This window comes from Stegodyphus dumicola, chromosome 1 (assembly GCF_044657685.1).
Source record: "Stegodyphus dumicola isolate Sdum_Otavi_A_Nest chromosome 1, ASM4465768v1".
Taxonomy (NCBI): Eukaryota; Metazoa; Arthropoda; class Arachnida; order Araneae; family Eresidae; genus Stegodyphus; species Stegodyphus dumicola.
In genome coordinates, this window is record NC_140768.1 from 3577709 (window position 1) to 3603582 (window position 25874).

Consider the following 25874-nt stretch of genomic DNA (forward strand, 5'->3'; position numbering starts at 1 on the left):
TATACAACCACAGAAGATGGCTTGATAAAATGTGCTTTGTTAATCACTTGTATGTTACCATTTTTGAAGTTCTACCATTCGAAGACTGAAATATGGCTTACATTTCATAATTGTATGCACCTGCCATAATATTTTAAGCACATTTTACCATTTTCCCGAAGTTAAACATGAAATTCAATCATATCACTACTGTGGCAGTGTATGCAGTTTGTAATGACCTGTGAGTCTACAAAGAAATAAGAAATATTTTTACTCTTATTAGTTATTATGCCTCGCTTTTTTTCTGAATTAATTAATCGTTTTTAGCTGAAAATTTAAGAAGGAAGTATAAGTCTTCAAAATTGGAAGATGAGTAGAAATTACACCAGCATATAAGAGTTAATAAAATTTTAAACTTATGCAGTTAGCTATTAAGAATGTAATTTATTCTTTTAAAAAAATGTATGTGTAGTTTTTTGCAGAAATGGATATCTATAAAAAAAATTAGAGAAAGGACCTTTTTTTAAATGGTCCCCTTATATATGTCAAGGTAAATAGCTAACATTAAGGCAAATATATTTGTATATACATCCCTAATTGGAAAGATAGTTAAAATTATATCTAGAAGTACTTTAAGAAGTATATTTTATTAAATATTTTAAAAACTTCTGAAATATTTCTTTAATAATTAATTTTATAACTTTTATTAGATTTTGTGTGTGTGCAGTAAGGGGATTTAAATATTTTAGTCAAAAATCTGGAAAAGTCATGGAATATCATATGGTGATCCCCCTCAAACGAGTTTTGCGCCAACGTTGGAAGTGATCACTTTCTTGGCAAATTGTATAGCGGGAGCGTAATTCGGGCAGCTAGCATAGAGCCAATTTTAACAGCTCCAATCAGATTGTCTTTCAGAAATGCAAAGCAAGTTTCTAGTAACCTCGAGAATCAGGAGAATTGTGCAGTGCATGTTGAACTAAAGAAAATACCTTCCCATTCTCGTATATATAAAAAAAAATCAGTTTAAAGTGTATATTAGGATTTTTCTGCAAAATCTTTTAAACCTTTTTTTTTTTTTTTTTTCTTTTTAATAAATGCCTTATATGTTATTTTGCAGTAAAATGAAAAAATAGTAACCAGTCATCTAGGCTAACCATTTTATATAACTTTATTCACCAAAACATTGTTGATTATTGTAATTCAATTTTTAATTAATTAACTTTAATGTTATTTGTATCATTTAGCATTGCTTCTTCTCTCTAAATTTATTTATTATTAGTTAAAAATACTTTCAAATTTCAGGCAATTTTCTCTGGCATAATTCTGAAACTAATTCTAGCAGTATAATGACATACTATCAGGAAATTTAATGCACATAATTTTTCACTTATGTATGCTGCTAAATAAATATAAAATACCTGAATTTATTTTAAAATATCGTTAAATAGATGTCTTTCTTTCGTTTAGCTCAAAATGTTGCAAAAAAAGACATTTTTTAATCCAGAGTGGGCAGATTCTAATCTCAATCTTCAGTGGAGAAAACAACTACTATTGTAGTTATAATAGTAATACTTTGGAGTTTATATATATGTAAGAAAAATAAAGAATATGAAAAAGATTATAAATTAGCAGTGTAAATTAATTTCCCTTCTCTCTTTTAAAAATGGTAACCTCTATTTGCACTGCTTTATTTCTAGAAAAATCTATGTCATGATTCTTACGTAATTCTGATAATGTAAATAAAACTAAAACTCAAACAGCCAGTTGTCATTTTACAGCAATATTAACTGTCCAATCAAAATGCCTTGAGAACCAAACTACTCAGTTTGACGTAAGATTTCATCCTGAACATTATGCACTTGCTTTCTACGCTTTGCCTTAGCTCGACTGTAGTCTGTCTGCTCCCTCCTTTTTTGCTGCAAATCTGTCAAAAATGTAAGCCCTTTGGAACAGGCACATTTAATGTGCCGACTTGTGTGTAGCCGCAACATGTTGCTGAAAATAAAACTGAAGATTTAATCTGCCTCCTTCACCTCCAATTTCCTAGTCATTATGGATCAGCACTTCTACGCCATCAAAATTCCTCCTCCTCCTCTTCAGCTACTTCTGACTTTGTTTTTATTACAACTGAGTCGACAGGACACGTCCTGTGCGTTGGAATTCCAGTGGGAATGGAATGTCTTTAATAGCCAACCATCTCTTCAAACTTCTATGTGTAACGGAAATTCATAATGGATATCGAGTACCTGCAAGTTCAAAAGTGCTAACATCAGTGAAAACAAAGTGTACAGCCATCTGTTAAATGTTTAGAAGGAAAAAAAAAAAACTGTTTTAAATCATCAAAGTGTGCCTGTTCTTCACAGAAGTGTTATCCAAATTGTGGCTACGACTGTGAAAGCGAATTAGTTAATTAAAGCCTTCATGTTATAATCTTCCATATATCTTTGGCTCCATCAGTCTATGTGCGCAACTTGGAATCAGCAAGTCATGTTAAAAGTTTTAAATGTTTTAAGTCAAAATCCATTCTTCAAAATTTAATCTAGCATGTACGGTGATTTAAAAAGTGCAATGTCGTAATTGAACAGTGATATGAAAATGTGAAAAAAGATTAATCATAGAATTGCTAAGAGTGCTTAAAAATGAAACCTAGAGCCTGCCTTCCAAAATTAATCCAGCGTTTGTTTATAATAAAATTACGAATGTTTTCCTAGTTTTAACATTTCAAATCATTCCAGTGCTTTTCAAGGTCACCGACCTGCATATCTTGATCTGGCTCTTATGCGAATAAATTCACAGTTATAGGATTAAATGTACACTTAAAGTAGATGACAGAAAATCATTTTTGTTTCTGTTTTTGCATAACTGAATCTGCATTGGGACCTGATATTTTTTCCTCCACGAAATCATCTCTTAAGCAGATAGCCTTCATAATGCTTTGCAATATTTAGTTAACCTTACAAGGTAAAATTAGCATGCATTAATTATAACACGTCCTTCTAATACAGTGATCATATGTTTCTAAGAGGTTTTTTGGGTATGATTTTTTATCCTTAAAAGTCCTTAATTTTGCCCCAAATTGGCAAAAGGATTTTGCTCATCTGACATTTTTGTTCATTTCGAGTGTGAATTAACATTTTGGAGGGATATTTTATGCCAGTCTTATGACAAATATGTATTTGATGGTTATCCTTTGAATTTAGTCCTACTTCTAATATAAATGTTGTGTTGCTGAAGTTTCTAGCGCAAGGCCACATACCTTGTTTGAATCATACACATTTCAATATTATTTCTTTTTTGAAAATGATAGAGTTAATGAAACATTACATCAAAGACAACATTTCCCTTCTTGAAATATGAATTCTTTTGTTATTCAGCATTAAATTTGGTTACTCATCAGCATTTTGGGGATTTTAAAATCAATTTTTATATAAATTAGTAGTATTAAATATCATTAATGATAAGGCTTTAAAATTATGTGTAAGAAATAATATTGAAATGAGACATTTTTATTTGCCCCTCTCATATTTTAAAGTAACATTATTTTCCATTTTGACTGCTCAGAAATATTTGGATTCTGAAAAATAAACAAGATAATAAATGCTGTGTTTGTAGTATTAATGTATAATGGATGTCTTTTACTGAAATTTTTTGATGAATATCTTGTTTTTCTGAAAATTTTGCAAGAACAATGAAATCACTTTTATTTCAATTTTCCACTTTTGATCTTAGAATCTTTTCTACTTTTAATCTTAGAATCTTTTCTATTAACATATTTATTTTTCCTTTGTTTTCTCTTCTTTTCACTAGATACAAGCATAAAATTAAAAAATCTGATGTGTACACCACTTGACTTCCTTGTACGGAATATTAAATTATACGCATTTTTTCTTGCCTTTCATTTAAACTTATTGGATTGAATTAAATCTACTTCACCGACAGCGCATAAACCACGATAGAATAAATGCATTCTTTAAAATTCACTCTAGTATTTGTTTACCATAGCGACACTCTGGCGCTAGATTCACTTAACAGAATTATATTTCGTTCATATTATAACTCAAGATACACAAAATTTATATCATTTAGAATTATCTAATCGTTGCCACATGTTCTATTCAAATACTATAATAAAACTAGAATGACGTATAAAAAATTAAGCAAACAAAACAAAAAAGAAACAGTTTTTCACAGACAATTGTATTTCTCATTCCATTAATTCAGTTGTCACTTTGCGAGAAGGCAAAAGTACATAAAAACTCAAAATATCTATATTAAAAATTACGAAGTAAATCTTAAACACTTATTTCCTTGAAAAATTTCCAGAAAGGATTAAGCATGATTTAATTGGCAATAATAAATGAAGGCGTTATCTTAGTTGTTGCAAAGCTAAGTTTCTCTAGATTGGCAATAAATCCACTAGTCTGCCGTTTCAAATGTAAACAATCAATGGCTGTCGTCAAAAAAAAAAAAAGGCTTAAGCAACTTTAAAATTGTTGATAATTCTAAAAATATTGCACACAGATTTACTAAAGGCATAAAAACCTTAACCGGAAGATAAAAACAACATAATTCAATCATTTTTAAAGCAAAAAATTTACAATTTACAAACATATAAGAGTAAAGAAACTGAGATCACTGAGCCGGGTAACAGAGTGGATATATATAAAAATATATTTATATACGTGAGGTGCGGCCGATTGTAACCAAAATACGAGGTGCACATCACATCTACATGTTATAGGAGTCCTATATACAAATTTCAACATTCTGAGGCTACTCGTTTTTGAGTTATGCGAGATACGTACATACGTTCGTACAGACGCCACGAAAAATTCTCTTCAGAATTAATTTTAAAGCAGTTTTATAATTTTTTTGAAGGAAAAGAGTATTTTATTCTGTTCTTATGTACAGATATCACGCAAAAACATCGTTAAATTGCATTCGATAGCGGTCAGAATGGATATTTTCATTGAAATATGCTGCCTGAAACTTTTTGTGATTACAATACTTCCTTTTCACTTCGTACAAGGAAGTAAAAAACAGTGGTTGTTATCTTGTTACATGAGCGTGTATCTGTAGAAAAGAATTTTTCTATTAATAAAAAAATTGAAAATTATGCATGTCTGTGCACACCATACACGGGACTGGCATTAGCCATTCTACCATTTGGTGCAATTTCTGTGGGTCCTAAATTCTGTTGCCTACTGCCATCCTAAATTCTAAAAACTCTGCCTCACTGTGTCTGTTGTCAGCTTTGACCATGTATGATTGTATAGTTATTCTCAATACATGTATAATTAAAAATAAAGTTAAATTAGCAGTTTCTTCTATACATTTGAAATGCAAACAATATTGTAAAATACCAGAAATCTAAATAATTCTGTAATTAAGAGGAAACTGAAATGAAATTTTGTAATGAAGAAATTTGTTGAGGAAGAAATTGATTGCATAAAGAGAAAGTTGTTCTTTAAAGGTATGTTGTTAAAAATTAACAGATTAGGAGATGAAGCAGAGATTAGAGGGAACATTGATTTATTTATTAAGAAGTATACTTAGAAAAGGTAATAAAAAGAAGTAAATTAATTAGAATATTTGAAATTTTTTCAAATTAAAAAGGCACACAAATATTTTGTTGTATTTTGTTGCTACGAAACATATATGTTTTGTATCATTTAATGTGTAATTATCCTAATATTGTTTTAGAGTTGATGTCATAAATTATCTGTTATTTTAAACTGTAAAATGTGTTTACTTTGTGATTTTGATAATGCTTTCCAAATGTGTGTTTTTTAATAATAAAATAAATTTTTAATACCAGCATGTAAATCTATAACTAACTAATTTAATTATTTGCAATTATTATCAACCTTAGAAGTTATATCAACTTTTTAAGGAAAGTTATCACCTTTTTTTAATCCTTAGTGGGATCACAAGACACGACACAAAATTGTGAAAATTAACATAAAACTTCATTCCTTACAGCTACTGAGAGTTGAAATGATATAGCTTATCACCTCCTGTTCTTCAATAGCTTTTTGGTATCTTACAGTATATTAACTGGGTTACAATTACAGCAACTCTATTATTATCTATGACACTAGTTTGCTCAGACAGATAAAGGGCAATTAAATTTCAGTATTTACCAATCATGCCAACGTTGTCAGTGGCTCTCTCGGTGGCAAGCAGAAGTGCTGGCAACAATTAAGTATCTGTTATGAATCATTCTAAATATGATTTACCTATCATTTTAACAAATACTACTTGACATGAAATCTGCGTAAACATCTGGACTGAGCGAATACATGATCAAAAGAGGCATAAAACAAAGAATCATCATAAAGCTAACTGTTAGTAAAACATAAATAAAATTTCACTAATGTTCTTTATATGGGTGATAAGTATAAAATATAAATATTTCATGAGATTTTTGTAATTTAATATTAATGGATAAATATTATGATTTTTTTTATTCTTGAATGTGTTTTATAATTATGTTAAATATTATATACTGTTTGATAATAATGCATCCTACTTACAGTTTCATTCTTAGAATGGTGTTATGGAAATGAAGTTCAATTAGATAATTGCTTTAATTATCCATTTGTTGATAGGTCTTTAATTTTTTGCATCAATTGTCCTTAAAAGTCCGTGAAAGTACTTAATTTGTATGTGCATGAATATATACAAACCATGTAATATCTGTGCCTGGCTATGTCTATTCAATGAAATGCATCTTCAGACTAAAGCATTTTGTTCCCGATGTATCTCAGTAATATTTGTAGGCTGGTGCCATGCATCCGTATCTTCTCAGATTAAGAAGTGCCAAGAATAACGACTGATCTTATTCTGATCTCTAAAAAGTTCTTTTATTGCCTTTTGCTGTTTTCTGATTCTTATGTTTTGTGCCTTAATTTAGCTGATCATACTAGTGAACATGTGTTACGAGCGTATAACTTATTGACAATTAATCAAATATTATACTTTACCTTAATTCATATCACAATAGTATATGGATGTGGTATATATCACATATAAAGTATATGGATATGGTACATATCACAACAGTATATGGATTACCTTGCTTCTCTGCAGGATTGTAGTAGCTTTCAATGCCTGACTGATTTTTCTTGCAAGATTGGGAAGCAATCGCTAGGCATTAACTGTTCGTGGGCAACCATCACACAATACTTCGGACATCTATATCTTTCATTCTGAAAGTCATCCACATTCAGTACACTTTGGGGGCAAGGTCAAATTGATAATTTCCTTTTTTCATACATATTTAGTCCTGCTTCCTAGTTAGTCTAGAATAAAATTTATCTAAATGTGTCCTTGTGACCATTTTGTTGCTTGCATTATAGAGTAAAATTTATTAAACATCTCCTACAATCATGCTTAGCATTTAGAAATTTGGAAAGAATTCCTGGAATTTTTCTTTATCTGTTACAGTATCAGATTAACAGTGATGATTTCAAATTATGATGTTAGTGATCATTTCGAGACCTAAATGTGCCAACTTTCTGTAAAAGGCGTATGGTTACACAAGTTACAGCAAACTGTTTCATATAATATTGAGGTTTTAACTTTTAGCAATAATGTTGTTCCTTAAGTATTTCATTTTAATGTATAACTATTTTATGTGCTCATATTGCAAAGCGGGAGGTTTTTACATCTGCATAAAATACCTCATTTCCATTATTTTGTCAAATTTAACTAGCAACTTATTAGAGGGTAAGAATTTTAGACTTTAAAAATATTTTGATGCAGTTTTTGATTAAAAGTTCGCTTATTTATTTAAATTTTATAGCCTTTGTTATTGTAATTATCATATAAATGAAGTAAACAGATGCTTTAATAAAATTAAAGTTAACAAAAATCAGTATTAGTTTTGCTTTGATTTCAAACGAAATGAAAAAAGAACAGAACTTGGTTTTGGAAAAAAGAAGCAAAGTATTTATATGTTTTTTTTTTTTTTTTTAAAAAGCATTGAGCTTCTTTCTTTTCCTTTTTTTAATTTATTTTAAATTACCAATAAACAGGTTCAGTTACACCCATTTTAAAAATGCTAGTTGAGAAGAATTGTTTTAAGCAGTTGTGATCTCATAGCAATTTTGATTTTAGGAATAGTTGTTTGATCATGTATACAATTATGTTTATAATAAAATTATGAAAAATCAGTATATTACACAAATAGTGTGTTTTATTATGCTGTTAAACCTTTGTGTTACTTGATTTTTAAATATATGCCATTGTTAAAAGTATTGATGATACGTAAAATGCTTTAACCTAAAAAATTACTAGTAATATGTTATTTCAAATATTTTGTCAGTTTACTTTATTTTGTGCATCTAGAACCAATCAGCATGGTATGAAAGGTCACATAGCCAAACGTTATGGAGATCTTGTTCAAGATTTGTGGAGTGGAACTTCAAGGACAGTAGCACCTTTAAAATTAAGGGTATTTGTTTATACAAATTTATTTCTAATATATATTTTTGTCTAAATTATTATTAATGTTTAGTTAAATATTTTTTATGCATTTAGAACTTGTTGAGAGTATTTATAATATGTAAACACATATTTAATTCTGCTTCTTGGTAGTACATTAATATGCTTGGAAATATGTTTGAAAGTTTATTGGTAGTTATAAAAGTGATTAATTTTATTTTCATTTAAAAACAAAAAGATAAAAAGAAAGAACAACTTAATGTGAGAGAATAATTTGAATTTACGATTTTTTCATTATTACAATATGCAAAGAATCTCTCTGTCATGTATAATCATTGGAAGATATAAAAAAATGTTTTGGTATGAATTCTTTATTATTTTTATCATTCACAGAATCTATGAAATTATTATGAATATTCACTTCTTCACCATGTCTTATTAGTACAGTCAAAAGTCGTTAATCCGGACTCGTCGGGACTTCGGCGATTCCGGATTATAGATCATCAGTTTAAATCTGGTAAGATGGCATGCAGAAATTACAAAATTAAAAATATGAAACCGTAATTTATGAAATAAAGAACAAATATGATCTAAAGGGTATCAAAATTTACAAAAAGAAAAAGCTTAATATTTATTTGTTTACTTTATTAAACATTTCTTTCAATGTAAGTTGCTTCGTTTCATGTGATAATACTTTCTCTTTAATTCTATTAAACAGACATAATTTCTTGTTTAGTTACAAAGTTCCGCTGTTCAAGTCCTATAATTGCTGTGTTGAGAATACCGACTAATTTGTCAATGGAAATGTTTTCGTTTTCAATAACCTCTGGGTCACTTTCTTCACTCAATCTGTGTGTAATTGATAAACAGATTTCGGATTTCAAAACATACTTTCGCTTTGTAGATACAAATTACATATTAGTAATATCGGAAATTCTATTTGACATAATCTTTCTAATCTATCATAATCTAATAATGACGTTTCTGCCCCCCCCCCTCTGCCGCAGAGCAGGGTGAAATTGATAAACAGATTTCGGATTTCAAAACATACTTTCCCTTTGTAGTAAATATATATCGGAAATTCTATTTGACATAATCGAAAGTTCAAGCTTACTTTTATAAAATTGCTCTAACAGTCTGCAAAAAATAATAAGCCGGATCCATTTCGAAGATTAAGGAACAACGCAATCTGCAACATTAACTGAATTAGATAACTTTAGCTTAGCGTATAACTCCGTTACACATTAAACACGCATGCGCACAAACATATTCGCAGCCGTAAGGGTCTTACGCGCTCTCGTAAACGCCTTTGCGCATGCGTAAATGAGACGCATGCGCAGAAAGTTTGTAGCTTTGAGGTCCGGATTATAGATCATTCCGGATTATGGGTGTCCGAATTAACAACTTTTGATTGTATTGCTGTTAACAGTGCCTGTAAAATAGCTGGTCATATTGAGAAATGTATCTTGCACAATTATTTTTCTGGCTTTATATGTCTAATTTTCTATAATATTCTATTTCTATTATATAATTTCTATTATATAATTCTAATTTCTACTATATAATTTATAAGACTTATGGGCAATAATTAAACTTGTGTAATAAAAGTAAAAGGTTAAGGGATTTTGTTTTGAAATAGATGGTTAATTTGATCTGCAAGTGTTATATTTTTATTATGAAAGAAACTATAGAATAGGCAGATACTATCTAAGAAGATAGTGTCTAATTATGTACCTGTGACAGATTAATCTGCTGTTGTTAATGAATGTTTACTCATATGAAGCCTGTAAATCAGCTTTTTCTTTTGGGACATGGAAATACGTGAATTCTTTTATTAAAGCTCCATTGACATTATTGAAGGGCATACATGTTGTGTCTAAAATGTTCCAGGATTGTGTTTGCTTTTTAAAGACACAGGAAAACATAAACAAATGTTACTGCCAACACTTGGGTATATAGTTAACCAACTCACAGTTGTGCATATCCTTGCTCCAAGGATTTGATCACCAGAACAAAGCGTTTGTGTAAACGTTTTTATGTTAAAATCAGAAAAACTGCAACTTAAACCCTTGAAATGTTGACAAAAGCATATGATGATGCTGCGCTTTCATAGTGCATAGTATTTGCACTTTCATGATGGAAGAAAATACATAAAAAAAACCTGTGTGTCTGCCAACTATTTTGTACATGAACAGAGGAAATGTTTGAAACGTTCATGATTTAGTGTCAGTGGACTTTTTTTTGAATGACCTTAAAATTCTTACAAATGAACTAAACCTAAGTAGGGGTACAGTTCATACAATTCTAAAACAAGATAACGGTAAAATTTGCACATTTTTGGACAGCTGAGCAAATGCAGAATGAAAGCTTGCAAGGACTTAATGGAGGCAGCAGACAGTGAGGGAGAAAAGGAAATTTATTTATGTATTTATGTATTTATTTTTACATTAAAAGGAATTAAAAGTTGTATTTAAATCATTATGCCTAAAATATAGGGCATGGTGCATATTAAAACATAAGTAAACTTTTAAAAAATTACACTTATGGGTAGCATTCCTTAAACTTTTTTCAAGTGGAAACCATGTTTATAAATTAGAAAATTCCGCAGATCATCTTATGCTTGTACCCCTTGAAAAAAAAATTTTTTTTCCATGCATTTTTAAAATACAGTTAATAAAAATTAACTTAATTTTGCATCAATGCCGAATAATTAAATTAATATCAGAAAATTTATATTTGTTTTAAGAATTCAAGGTTATTAGAGTTTGGCTAATCTTTATCTTACTAACTAAAGTTAAACACATGTTAGTACTCACAATAATGAGATGAGTGATCTGGTTGATTCTTGCGCAGTTGTTCTGTATTTAGATGTATGTTGTTAAAAGTTTGAGATAGGCACATGCTTCAAGTGAGTTTCATTGTTTGTTTATTTAAATAATAAATATGTAATTTGTTTTATTTTAATTCACCCTGAAAATCCTTTTTCACACATATATGTGGAAGAAAACTCAGTTATAATTTTAAATTACAGTTCATTACATTTCGTTTTCACTGGTAGTGAGTTGAGCAGTACCGGAAGCGAATGAAGGCAAGAAGCACCACAGTTATAACCAACAAGATATATACTGTTCATAACGCTTTAAAACTTTATATGAAATTATTGGTCATAACACTTTAAAGCACTATGACTGCGGGAACAAGGGTAGGCTTTAAGTACTTTTTGTAGTCTGTGGGCCACAGTTTGGGAAATGCTGAAATTGGTGCTAAAAATATGTCATATCCCTTTATCTAAAGACTTATGAGCATACTTATAAAATATGCTGTCTTGCATGACAGTCTTGTATAATGAAAAACGTAATAAATATTATTAACACTTTCACTACTGGTCATATGAGGGTTGTGCTGATATTTATTGCGCTTATATAGTAGAAGTAGATTGTACCCATATACCGACTTAAGAAATATGTTTTAAAAGAGGTAATAAATGGTGATTATATGTACGCACTGATTGCTAAGCATAATACTTGATAGAATTTTATGACTACATGCCAGTAAGTAATTGTCACTAAAGGTAAAATTATTTTCCTAATATTACTTTGCCCACTGGCACATGGCATTTAAACATGAATCAAAATTAAAAAATAAATAAATAAAAATAATGGAGTGCATTATTTTTTGTATGAAACTCTATCACAAACAAATATATACAGTCAAAAGTCTTTAATCCGGACTCGTCGGGACTTCAGCAATTCCGGATTATCGATTTTTACGGATTATAGATCATCATTTTAAATCTGGTAAGATGGCATGCAGAAATTATAAAATTAAAAATATGAAACCGTAATTTATAAAATAATGATCTGAAGGGTATCAAAATTTACAAAAAAAAAAAAGAAGCTTAATGTTTATTTGTTTACTCTATTCAACGCGCGCGTGCGTAAAGCATACCTTACGCATAGCCGAAATTAGAAAATTTCAACCAGAAAACTATTTGATTTGTATTCGTGATACTTATAATGACAAGGAATTTGATTTAAATCATATCAAAGACGGAGTACGTCGAGATTAAATACTACATTTAGTAAGGAATTATAAGCCGAATAAAATAAAAACATCTGCCCTGAAGATGAGGATAGTGCTGACAGATCAACTTCCAGTTCATTGCGCGTCGTGATGTTTATAATGACGAGGAATTTGATTTAAATCATATCAAAGACGGAGTACATCGAGATTAAATACTACATTTAGTAAGGAATTATAAGCCGAATAAAATAAAAACATCTGCCCTGAAGATAAGGATAGTGCTGACAGATCAACTTCCAGTTCATTGCGCGCCGGGTCCCCTAGCCATACCATTAGTTTTTCTTATCATATACAAACTGATACCATGTTTATGGCATTTGTACTGTCTAAAATAAGTTGTCCACTCCACAATATCATCGATTTGTCTAAACTAATCTTTCATCCTGGGTATTTTTATATTATATTAAATATTTGACATCATTTCCAGTTTGCCTTGGGGGTCAATTAACAAATAAATTTGGATTTGATTTTTTTCCCTTTAAATTACATTGTGATATTCTTTTGTGATTTATTTGTGTGCGAAGTTCTTTATAATTTTTGTTACAAGTGGCATGCTAAAAGAATCCTCATGTAAGTAATTTGTAAGTTTTCAAAAATGTTGTGAATGATGATGCTAAATATGTTAACCTCATGATGTTTCGTTACTTCCTAATCATTATCTAACAATCACATGAAAATTTCACTAATTTTAAAATATTTTTAATTTTTAATCATGCAAATAGTGTTACAAGTTGGTTGGTTTGCCAGTATTGAAGCCTGTAATGAAACTGTTTTTAATGCAATATGAATTCTGAATCTGTAAATAAGATATCTTTTTTTTGAAGAAATTTGTATTGATCTATATTTTTCACGACAGTCTGCTATAGGAAAGCTCATCATTTGATATAGTAATATCAGAAAGTTTCTGATCTGATGTTTTATTTTTAGTTAGTTACAAATGTAAGCATTTCTGTCTTCAGTTTGTGAACGCATTAGAATCAACCTTTCATATTTTATTTTTTTATTATAAGTATAAAATTTTCCTAGTTTTGAGTATATGGAGCAGAAAATGTATACAAAGTTAAATTTAGTAATTTTTACAAAATCGATTTTTTTTAATTAAAAATGGCAAAATTTGAACATTTACATCATTTAGAACATTTTTATAACTTGAAGAACTGGTCTATGTCCAATGGTTGCAAAAATAAAGGCTGGTTAAGGACGTAGTTGGTTAGCAGCACAGTATGGAATTGTACAGTGTCCTTTCAGTATGTTTTCTAATAAAATGCCATGGTATAGGCAATGTGCTTTACTCCTAAATAATTAGCAAGAATGTTGAAATGGAGATACGAAAATAGCATATCAGATATTTTGTATTAATACAGTCTTAAGTACTATGTATCAGAAACATAATCAAAAGATACTGCAATATATTGCACTGACAACCGAAAACATTGTGACCATCTCCATATTTTACAATGAATCTTGTCTAAATGATGTGGGGCACGTCTTAAGTGGTGAATGATATTTAATTGCTGCTGAAGAAGGTAAAAAATCATTTTGCACTTACTTTTGCAAGTGAAAGGAAAAGCTACTGATCTAATGGCTGGTAATAGAAGGCAGATTGTAATGGCCTGAAGACTTGGAACAAGTATCTCTGAAACTGCACAACTGGTAAGTTGTTCACGATCTGCTGTTGTTAGTATTTATGCAAAGTGAATTAATAAAAATGCAGCCATGCGTCATCAAAGAAAAACACATCAGAGACTGTCCCACTTGATAGAGCAAAATCGGCATCAGACAGTGGCTTAGCTGTCCAGGTGCAAGTGTTTCACAAATAGTTCAGAGGACACTGTTGGATATGGAACTGCACAGTAGATGGTCCCATTCATGTGCCTTTGTTGACCAATCGTCGCTGTCAACTATACCTATACTGGGCCCAGGAATATCAAGTCTAGACCATGGATAAGTGGAAGACAGTTAACTGGTCAGATGAATTGCAATTTCTCATTCATCATATCATAAGCATAATACTGATAATAGTTGTGTCAGGGTACATCGTCTTCTGTGCAAACAGTTGCTCCCCCATATAGAGCAGATCATACACAGGCTGGTGGTGGCAGTATTATGCTATGAGGGACATTCTGATATGCAGTCCTGGGATCTTCAGTTGTGGTAGAACAGACGGTGAAAGCTGCTGACTATCTGAACGTAATTGCAGATCATTTGCACTCTTACATGCCATCTGTCTTTCCAGCTGGAACTAGAATTTTCCAGCATGACAATTTCCCATCTCATAAGCTTGAATTGTGTTGGAGTGGTTCAAGGAGCATAAGAATAAATTCCAATTAATGTCCTGGCCACTTAACTTGAAGGAGCAAATTTGAGATGTCATGGAGTGGCAGCTCAGAGCTCAAACACCACCACATCAAAATATCTTGATCTGTGTGACCACCACGTAGACATTTGGTACAATCTGACTCCTCATCTACCAGGAACTTGTGGCATCCATACCAAGGTGAGTTGCAGCTGTTTTGCAGGTCAGAATTCACGCAATGCATTATTGAGTATGTGGTCATAATGTTTTGGCTCTTCAGTGTATGAGTATCATACAAAGTACAAAGTCCAATAAATAAAATTAAATACAATACAAAGTCCGTAATCCGGACGTCCATTATCTGGAATGATCTATAATCCGAACCTCAAAGCCGCAATTTTCTTTTTTTTGTAAAATTTGATACCCTTTAAATCATAATTGCTCTTTATTTCATAAATTACGGTTTCATATTTTTAGTTGGATAATTTTTGCATGCCATCTTACCAGATTTAAATTGATGATCTATAATTTGGAAAAACCCTTAATCCGGAATTCCCGAAGTTCGGATTCGTGACTTTGTACTGTACTATATCAGATGAGCATGCCACAACTACGAACTCTCCCCATTTTTCATCGCATGTCTTGGTAGATCATTGAATCTCTTAGTTTTCAATTTTTATCCTAGTATTTTGCTACTACTGACTCTAATCTCTTATTTTAATCTTCTCATCTGCCTTTAATTTAGTCTATTGTGATAATGTAAGATGTGGACATCTGTCCATACTCAGAGAAAGTTAATAGGAGTTTGGGTGAGGTTCATATCTCACCCTCACTCCCAAATAGATGGCAGAATAGTCAGTTAACATATTTTACAGCATAACAATTCTTCCATTAAAAATGGCTGGAAATATTGAGTATTTATTTTATGTATTATCTTCAGAATTACATTTTTCATGTGTATAATTTTTTTCAAAAAAAGTATTTGTTGCTTGTTCTGTATCCATATTCTGGAGAAAAAAAAAATGTTGGAATGCCTCAGTTTTTATAATATGTATAACTTATTTACTGCATCCCCCTGCAGCTGACCATTGGTAAATATGCACCACGTTTTAATGGTTTTCAACAACATGATTCACAGGAATTACTTGCTTTTCTTATTGATGGATTACATGAAGATTTAAACAGGTGAGATAAATATTTGTAAGAATTTGTATCCAAATTTGCCTTTTTGATATATTATTTACTTGTTGTAAATTATTAATCTGTTATTATTATTAATTATTAACCTACTGTACCTGTAAAAAAAACCTTGTTTTTTATATTACATTTGGTGCTTGAATTTCATGTTAAATTATTATTTGCATATTTTGCATCAAATTGCATATGAGATTAAAATTAATTAATAATTAAGTATATTAAAATGAGTTTGGATTCAGAATAAGCATACATAAAATTATTTTCTCCTTTGCTTGGATTGTAAATTTTCTTACCATTTTCAGAATTTTATTTCTTCTGTTTTTATGAAATTTATTACAATCCCATAACTATACATGTTCCTTCTAGATTATTTTTGTTACAGTGACTGCAATGTTATAATTTTAGCTCTAAATCATTACTTCGAATTAAAAATTCTGTAACTTGGTGTGCATGTAAAGTTTGTCTTTTCCTTTCTGTCTTGTTTGCAGGAAATATATCTCCTGTTTTTTTTGCACAGTGTTTATCCAGTTTTTTGAAATTGTGCACTGAGAATATATCTCTTTCTGAATCTGTTCTTTAGGATATGTCTTTAGTTCTGTTATATTTTACCTTCTAAGGGTTATTTGCATTGAAGGACAGCTTTTTAATTTGTTACACATGAAAATTTCTGCCAGCTCCTGATCAGTCTGATTTCAGGTTGGTTGTGCATTGAAAGAGAAGAAAAGTGAGAGAATCCTTGTGGAATTATTATTTTAAAAAATATCTCTTTACTTATGATGATTTGGGAACTTCAAATTTTCAGGATCTCACCTGTAATGCTCAGAGGGTATTATATGTATATATATGTGTGTGTGTGTGTGCATATTATTGAGTGCTCCTTTTTCATTTTTTAATTATAACTTCGTACAGAGTTCATGAAAAACCATACACTGGTCTAAAAGACAGTGATGGACGTCCAGATGAAGAAGTTGCACAAGAGGCATGGGAAAATCATGTTCGTCGAGAACGATCAATAATAGTGGATCTTTTTCATGGCCAGCTGCAATCAACAGTTCGATGCAAAGTGTGTGGTCATACCAGTGTACGCTTTGACCCTTTCAACTACCTCTCTTTGCCTTTACCCATGGAAAGTTGCATTCATCTAGAAATAGTAGGTAAGTAATCCTCCTTCTTTGATATACGTAAAAAATTAGTAGCTTAGATTTTAATAGATCGTCCTTCCCCTTTTTTTAATGTGTTGCATAGCAGTACTTGAAATAGTAGGTACTTTAAAAAAAATAATAAATAAAAAAATCCACAATAATTTATTTGCAGTAGGATAAGTAGGAAGTAAGAATAAATACAAAAAGGAAGAAAAAATGAGAGAAAAATATGAAATTATATTTAAGAAAATACTTTATATTAAATAAAGCTTTTTTTATTTGTTTAATTTAAATTTGCATTAAATATTTTCATGAGTGAGAAAATTTTTTATATTATTATTATCCAAAGATATATTTTATATTTCAATGTGCATCAGTCTAAGAGATGTAAAGAAATGTGTAGTGATATAAAATAATTGTTGCATTGAGTAGCATTCAAGTATTAATGCCTCAATGCAATTAATAATTACTTATTGCTTCAGAGTAAGCCTCTCAAGTGTTTCTAATGACAATTGTTAAAAATGACAAATCTCAGTACATTGATTCTAATATTTTATTTAGGAAACTGTAAATGCTATTTTTAACTGCCATTAAAATCCTTCAATGAAGGGGAGGACTTTCCCCCTGAAACATTGTGATATATATATGTATATATTAGTAAAGATAGATACATATAAATACAGAAATTATGCATTCAAATTATTTTGTAATCAGTGAAGAATGTAGAAAAAAAATTAAATTTACTGTTGAAGTCGCTTTTAATCAAGAGTTCGTTATCATTCACGTAAAACTTTGTTAAATTCACATTTGTTCTTGTTCATAGAATATGGAATGTGCAGGGAGGAAATGATTTTGACACACAGGACTGAACGACAATTCATTCAAAACACACCGGCATGCACAGGGTCAAGAGAGGATGCATAAATCAGTAGAATTCACAATGACATAAAAATTAAATTATAAAAGGTTCAAAAACAGTAAAAAAAATGACATGAATTCAGTACCAAACACCAATAACTGACTACTGAAATAAGGGAATTGCAATATATACAAGAAGTTGCAATTTATTAGTTTGCCTTTTTATGTGAAAAACTTTTTATATGAAGCTAATAAAACAGTTGAGGTTTATTTAATTATTTTTTCATTGTAAACTAAAGTATATTAATGCTGTTTTAATGTCATCATACAACACACACATTCACTATTTTAATTTGGACACACAGTTCTATTATTGCTTCAGAGTAAGCCTCTCAAGTATTTGTAATGTTTTTCTAATGATGTGCTATTTTTATTCTGTCAGAATGAGATTTGCTTCCTAATTCTTTTGCATCTGCTGTGTTCCTTTAAATATTTGCTTCATTTAATTTGAATTTTGGTTTTAAACTTTCAAGCTGGATGTAAATGATAGTTTTCCGAGTAATACATTATGGATGGAATATCTACCATATTTATCAAGGATGATGCAGTCTCAAAATAGCATTCCTTTTTAAAACTTGCCTTACAGCCAGTGTAATTAATCATTGAGAAATATGTGTTTGTGAGTGTTAGTTAAATCCTTATGAGTTTCACTGATTTTTCTAATTCCAGATATGAAAGGTATACTAAAATACTTATTTTTTAAATGAAATAACTTTGAAAATTATTGTCCATATTAAACTCTATCGAGATGGCTTTTCTGTTAGACAAAATAGCTGGATTTTTTTTCCAAATTTTTTGTTCGCGTGAAAAATGTATGCCAAATTAGTTCACACACAGCTCAGTTTGAATTTTATGGAGTCAAATTTTACATTGAAAATGCAGCAAAAATTCATGAATAATGCATTTAATGTCATTGAATCGTAGAAGAATAAGTTGGGCTGAACTGCCCTTTTTCATTCACAGGTAAGTAGAGCTTATGACATTGTTAATTTTTTAATAATATTATGCATGAAAATTTTATTATTCTTTCAATCATTGATCTGTCTTTGTGACAAGTAGCATCACAAGAACATTTATTGTGGAAATGTACTCCGATCCTATGTCGAAACAGTTCAAAGATTCAAAGTATGAGCAAAAACATTGCTACCACTTTTTTTATTTATTGCTGAGCAACTATATCATATCATAGTCATACACGTTTTTCAGAATTGTGGTTTTAGCAGTTGAGGTAAAATTTTGTCATAAAATGTGTCAAATATGCATCTTTTAATTTTGTGAATGCAGCAGCCAATAATTATTATTCGATCTGAAGAATCCATATGCCTTTAAAAAGACTTCTGTACTACTGATTTTACATTTTTAATAAGTGATTTTATCCTATTGAATTCAGTTAAAAGGTTGATAATCTTTATGTGAATTTTAAAAGACAGAATCAAACATGAAGTTGTCATAAACTTTACCATTAAGTTCTTAAATTCCAAGAAAGCTTTCATAGTTGTTTTTCAAAGTTCTTAATTATGATCCTGCTCACCATTTTTAGATTTTTAACTTATCTTCAGTAACCTTCTTTCAAGTTTTAAGGCTGTTACCATTTTTAAAACTGCCTAATTAACTCTGCTTCATATTTAGTTTCTGTGCATTGTGCATTCATTAATATTTTTTCTGCCTCCCCCCCCCAATTTTTTCCTCATTTTTCATTTTCCTTAATTTCAGATAGGTTGTTGTATGTTATACATGACACAGTGCAACTGTGTACCTTCTTCAATAAAGCAGTCAGGAAAGTATGGGAATCAGTACAGTTGACATAACCCTAATGAGTTGTAGCAAATAATTTGGTTGCGTGTACTGCTGGCAGCTGTGACTGTCACTGCACAAAGCAGTACTCTTTTAATTTAAAAAATCTGAAATTGAATTTCATATGTAATGGTTACTGGTAATTTTTCCTCCTGTTTTAAATGCAGAATCACTTCGCAAATCGACTGGAATGCTAACTATATCTGAATGTCTTATAAAATTATTTTATTTTGAAATATGTGATGTTTCTTGCTTCTAAATTCTCTATTCTTTCTTCCCTCTGTTTGCCATTAAATAATATTTTGCCATTAGATTACTACTGACCCTGACATACTTTTATATCAAGTTATCAACTCTGTGAAAAATCTGTCCATCAAAGAGTTGTATTTTTAGATAGTATCTAGATTTTAGTAGTTTTCTCTTTATAAAGTTCTAGCTTTAGCGATTACTTTTGTCAGATTAGTCGAGTTTATACTTGGATCTAGAATTTTGATTGGTGGATTCTGTCAGCATATTTTTTGGCATAGAGAATTCTTCATGCATTGAAATGTTATTTCCTGGTGGTTACTGTTTAAGATATTCATCCATATCTTTGTTTTTGCTATTTAAGTTTTTCTATATATTCAGTGAATTATATTATTAGCTTCAGGTGTATCAGAAGATTTTTAGGAATGTTTCTTATTCTTTTTCGTTCATCTTCACTTCTAGGCATTATGTGACAATGGAAAAGAAATTTTATTTGCATTCTAATATCATTTATTTAATCTAGTTAGATTTTGTGCCAGCATATACATTTGGTTGCTACATAGAGTCCATTAACTGAAAAGTACCAAACTAATATTATTTCTTGATATAACAGACTGACAGTCTGCTCTGGGTTTTGTCTTATATTTCCAATTTCTTGAAACTATTCCCAAAAGCATGTTGGAAGTAATTCAGTGATCTAAGCTACATCAGCTTAAGTTTGATGTACTTCTAAATCAATAGACTTTTGCATACCACTTTGGACTAACTCGTATTATTCATACGTTGCATTTGCTAATAAAAAATATTCAAAGCACATTAGTCATATTTTTAAAGTTAAATTAGTTTAAAATTCTTGTCACCTTTTATTTGCTGATGAAAACATGTTATTTTTTAATATCCTATAAACTATGCAAATGTGTGAAATTTGCTTCTTGATTCCTTTCTTTTAGTTTTATTACCATACAAACAGCTTATTATTTCATATTAAAGTTGCAAAATTCTTTGTTTGTTTTGAGTTGTGTAATCTAGATATAAAATTACAAAACAAATACAGTAAAGTGAGTGTCCAATTGAGAAGGAAATTGTCAACATAGATCATAAAGTAACAGCTTATGTAATAAATATTCAAAAGATTTATATATAAAACACATCAAGCAGAGTAATAAATAACAAACGTATGAACAGAATTTCGTGTCTTAACATTTTCAGGCTTGATAAAAAAAAAAGTTAATCTTATTTGTGCACATGAAAAATGTTTTCCATTTTGAGAACTGTAAATATGAACGTGAATTTCATTTTATTTTGCTAAAAGATAATACACAAAATACAAAATGGAATAATCCATATGTGGAGTTTTGGTAAATTTTGAAAAATTAAACAAGTGTGATAGCTCAGTAACATTTAAATTTCAAGCACTTAATACTTTTATTTAATTTGTGGAATTTCTTGTGGAAAACTTCATACTGATAAATAACTTTTGCTTTTAGTGGTTCGTTTAGATGGCACTAAACCTGTAAAATATGGCCTTCAACTTAACCATGATGATAAATATTTGACACTTAAACAAGAGTTAGGAAAGCTTTGTGGTTTGAGTGCTCAACAATTACTTGTGGCTGAAGTATCTGATGCTACTTTTAAGGTAAATCTTTATCATTAATTTAATAATATTGATTGCAGCAAATTTCTTAGTATTTTTTCCACTATTTTTCTGAGCTGTTGATTATCTCTTGTCTATAACAAATTTACATCAAGGCGCAATAAAGCTTCAAAAAGGCAAAAGAAAGGGAGGTGACTTGATTCATTGATAAAAAAATTATCAGGACTCTGCTGAATATGATGTAAATTAAGATAACATGTATTATTGAATAAACATTAATAATAACAATGACAATCAATAAATTAATAATGATCTTCGTTTGGTACCCAAATTGTTCTTGCTTTTTTTTATGTCCTATTTGATGAAGCGCCCACAAAGCGAAGACATACTCGAGCGGCATGCATTCATAAATTGCATGCGAAAAATGCATGGAATTTATGAATGGCCCTTGATAGTGTAAAAGAATGTAAAAATATCAGAAACAGTCTCTCCCCCCCCAAAAAAAAATAGCAGTTATTTACATATATTTTTCTGTTAAAATATATGAAAGTTATATGTGAAATTTAGGTATATTCATACGAATAGTAGCATTTTATTGATAGTTTTTATATATAATATACATATATTTCAAGTCTTTACTTATATTTATTGCTCATATGCAAATCTTCCAAATTTTTTAATTCATATATTTTTAGATTATCATTTATCATGATTTTATAGAATTTACATTAATCTGAGTTTCATTAGAGTTGCCATCTTTGTTATCTGAAAATTCAATCTCGTTAATTTTTCTCAACATCTGAAATCATAGTTTCATTTCTCTCTGAAACTATATCAGACCAATCTCATTTAATATTGCCATCCTCCAGGAACTGCACATTTTTACAACCTTTTCTATTGCTGCCTGTTTCTATTCTATGGAAAACTAATGGCTACATAACACATGTACTCTCTAAAAAGAATGTGAAAATTTCAAACTACCTTAGGAATGCATTCTTAAAAGAGTTTCATTTATGCAGATGTTAGATCAGTAAAATTGTTTTCCTGTTGTGGAATGGATCACAACAAAATTTTACCTATCATCAGATATTAGTAAATATTTCAGTTTTTTTTGGGGGGGGGGTAGGAGGAATCCTACGCCACATTATTAATAGAGTTGATAAATCTGGAAGATTATGACAAATAATATAAATAAGACTTTTTTTTAATGCATGAGCCAAATAAAATTTTTGGATTATATTATTTACATTTCGTAGTTTATAGAAAATAAATCATTCCCTGGCTTATTACAATTTATTTCTGTTCACTTTCATAAGCAAACAATAAAAATTCAAACAAATAATTTCAATAACTGTAAAACAGAAAATTCAAACACTTATCTCTTTGATGGTCTAGTATACTTTATGTCCTATTTACTGCAATTCACCAGGCTGTACTATTTTTTATTTTTAATTAACAAGGAAAATACCAACAAAAATTAAGACAATTCAGCAATAATACCAACAAAACCAACAAAAATATCAGCAATTTCTTGATTTTATATAAACATTCCTGTACATTTACAATTTTCATTTATCTAGATGTATCAAAATACAAGATCTAATAAAACATAATTAAAATAACTTGAAGTATTTTAGATTAAAGTACTAGCTTTTAAAAATAAATATATTTGTGCAATTCTAATAATTGATATAATACCAAGTTTTGACTTGAGAAATTATGTATAGAGGAACCTCAAGCTTTAGTAAACAGTAATAAATTTATTTAAAATGAAAGAGAAGCAAGAATTGTTACCTGAAAAGAATTATCTAATCCTTGCCACATGTTCTGTTCAAGTACTATAATAAAGCTAAAACGATGTATAAAAGAAATTAAGCGAACAAAACAAAAAAGAAACAGTTTTTCACAGACGATTGAGTATTTCTCATTCAATTAATTCAGTTCTCACTTCGCGACAAGCCAAAAATACACAAAAACTCAAAATATCTCTACTAAAAATTACTAATTATTAAAAATTAAGTAAATCTTAAACACTTATTTCCTCGAAAAAATTCCAGAAAGGATTAAGCATGATTTAAATCGCAATAATAAATAAAGGCGTTTATCTTTGTTGTTGTGAAGCTACGTTTCTCTAGATTGGCAACAAATCCACTAGTCTCCTGTTTCAAATGTAAACAAGCAATGGCCGCCATCAAAATAGGCTTAGCGGCACTTGAACAACTTTCAAATTGTTGATAATTCTAAAAATATTGCATACAGATTTACTAGGCATAAAACCCTTAACCGGAAGATAAAAACAACATAATTCAATCATTTTTAAAGCAAAAAATGTACAATTTACAAACATATAAGAGTAAAGAAACTGAGATCACTGAGCCGGGTAATAGAGTGGATATCTATATAAATATATTTATATACGTTTGGTGCTGCCGATTGAAACCAAAATACGAGGTGCACATCTACATGTTATAGTAGTCTTATATACAAAATTTCAACGTGCTGAGGGTACTTGTTTTTGAGTTATGCAAGATACGTTCGTACAGACGCCACGAAAAATTCTCTTCAGAATTCATTTTAAAGCAGTTTTTTAGTTTTTTTTCGGGGGGGGGAAAGAGTCTTTTATTCTGTCCTTACGTACAGATATCACGGAAAAACATCATTAAATTGCATTCGAAAGCGGTCAATGTGGATATTTTCGTTGAAATATGCTGCCTGAAGCTTTTCGCGATTACAATACTTCCTTTTTACTAATTCGGAAGTCAAACAACAAAAATCAGCGTTATATTTACCAAATTTTCACAGGACTAGTTTCGATGGTTTTACCGAACCACCATCTTCAGCTGCAAAACCGCAAATGAACCAGATAGGAAATAATGATTAGATAAGATAAGAAAGCCTGGACAAGAATAAGCAAGTGGCGCCATCTGTTGGTGAAACCAGAACTAAAACATAATTTCTTTAAAGGCCGAAGGCAAATTTGGATTGGAATTAGGATCGTTAACTAGAACAGAAAGATTTTTATGAATGTGAGATGCCTCTAGAAAATCCAGTTCTCCAATGGAAGATGTTTTTTGATTGTTTTTTGGATTTTCTAGAGGCATTTCACATTCATAAAAATCTTTCTGTTCTAGTTAACGATCCTAATTCCAATCCAAATTTGCCTTCGGCCTTTAAAGAAATTATGTTTTAGTTCTGGTTTCACCAACAGATGGCGCCACTTGCTTATTCTTGTCCAGGCTTTCTTATCTTATCTAATCATTATTTCCTATCTGGTTCATTTGCGGTTTTGCAGCTGAAGATGGTGGTTCGGTAAAACCATCGAAACTAGTCCTGTGAAAATTTGGTAAATATAACGCTGATTTTTGTTGTTTGACTTCTGAATTAGTATTTATTTGGAGTGTTATTGTGTCTTAACTTCCTTTTTACTTCGTATAAGGAAGTAAAAAGGAATGCCTTCATGAAAGACTGAAGGATAAGTTATTTATATATTTCAGTAATTACAACTGCATGAAAATTCAGTATAAAGAAATTAACACAGATATAAAACAAAACTACCTGTGTTTAATTACGTAAATTTTCATTTTTTAATAGCACAATGCTTGAGTTAAAGATTATGTATTAAGGAAAATTTATAAACTGAATCTAGAAGTGACAGATTAAATTATTTTAAAGGAAACATTTGAATTCAACAGATGCTGTTAATCATAATTTTTTTAGAATTTGTATAATATTCATAAAATTAATGAATGAAAAATAGTATGATGTTGATAGTTTTTATTAGTACATTCGGTTTTGTGCAATTTTCATAAAAATAGCATGTTTAAAATAGGATAAAGCATCAACGATATCTTCAGCTTTTTTTTGCTCTTATAACTTCCATAAAAATAATGGGCCAGAAATACCCTATGTTTTGCAAAATCATATGTATATATTTGGAGGCATGTTGCCTGGGAAGTGACTCATGCACCAGAAAGCAATGGAATGTTAGTGTAACCATTAAACTGCAGTAACGCAGCACGTGCACTCACAGCTGATCCACTGTGGAATAAAATTTAAGGTATCAGAGTAACTTGTTTCCATCTTTTCATATAAATTTAAAGTAGTCCTTTCAGTAGCTGCATCAAACAGACATTTGGGGGGGGTTACCATGAATGAGTGTACTGTCAAGCATTTG

The 25874-nt window shown here is 30.0% G+C and overlaps 1 protein-coding gene across 2 annotated transcripts in view; it reads left to right on the forward strand.

Annotated features, from left to right (window-relative positions):
- The window catches only part of Usp32 (Ubiquitin specific protease 32), a 112977-nt gene that overhangs the window by 51927 nt on the left and 35176 nt on the right, over positions 1 to 25874 (forward strand). For both annotated transcript variants that reach the window (XM_035363080.2, XM_085812313.1), the window contains exons 21-24: positions 8332 to 8437; positions 15888 to 15991; positions 16913 to 17157; positions 21591 to 21742. In XM_035363080.2, coding sequence (XP_035218971.1) covers positions 8332 to 8437; positions 15888 to 15991; positions 16913 to 17157; positions 21591 to 21742 — 607 coding nt within the window. The remainder of the gene's footprint in view (positions 1 to 8331; positions 8438 to 15887; positions 15992 to 16912; positions 17158 to 21590; positions 21743 to 25874) is intronic.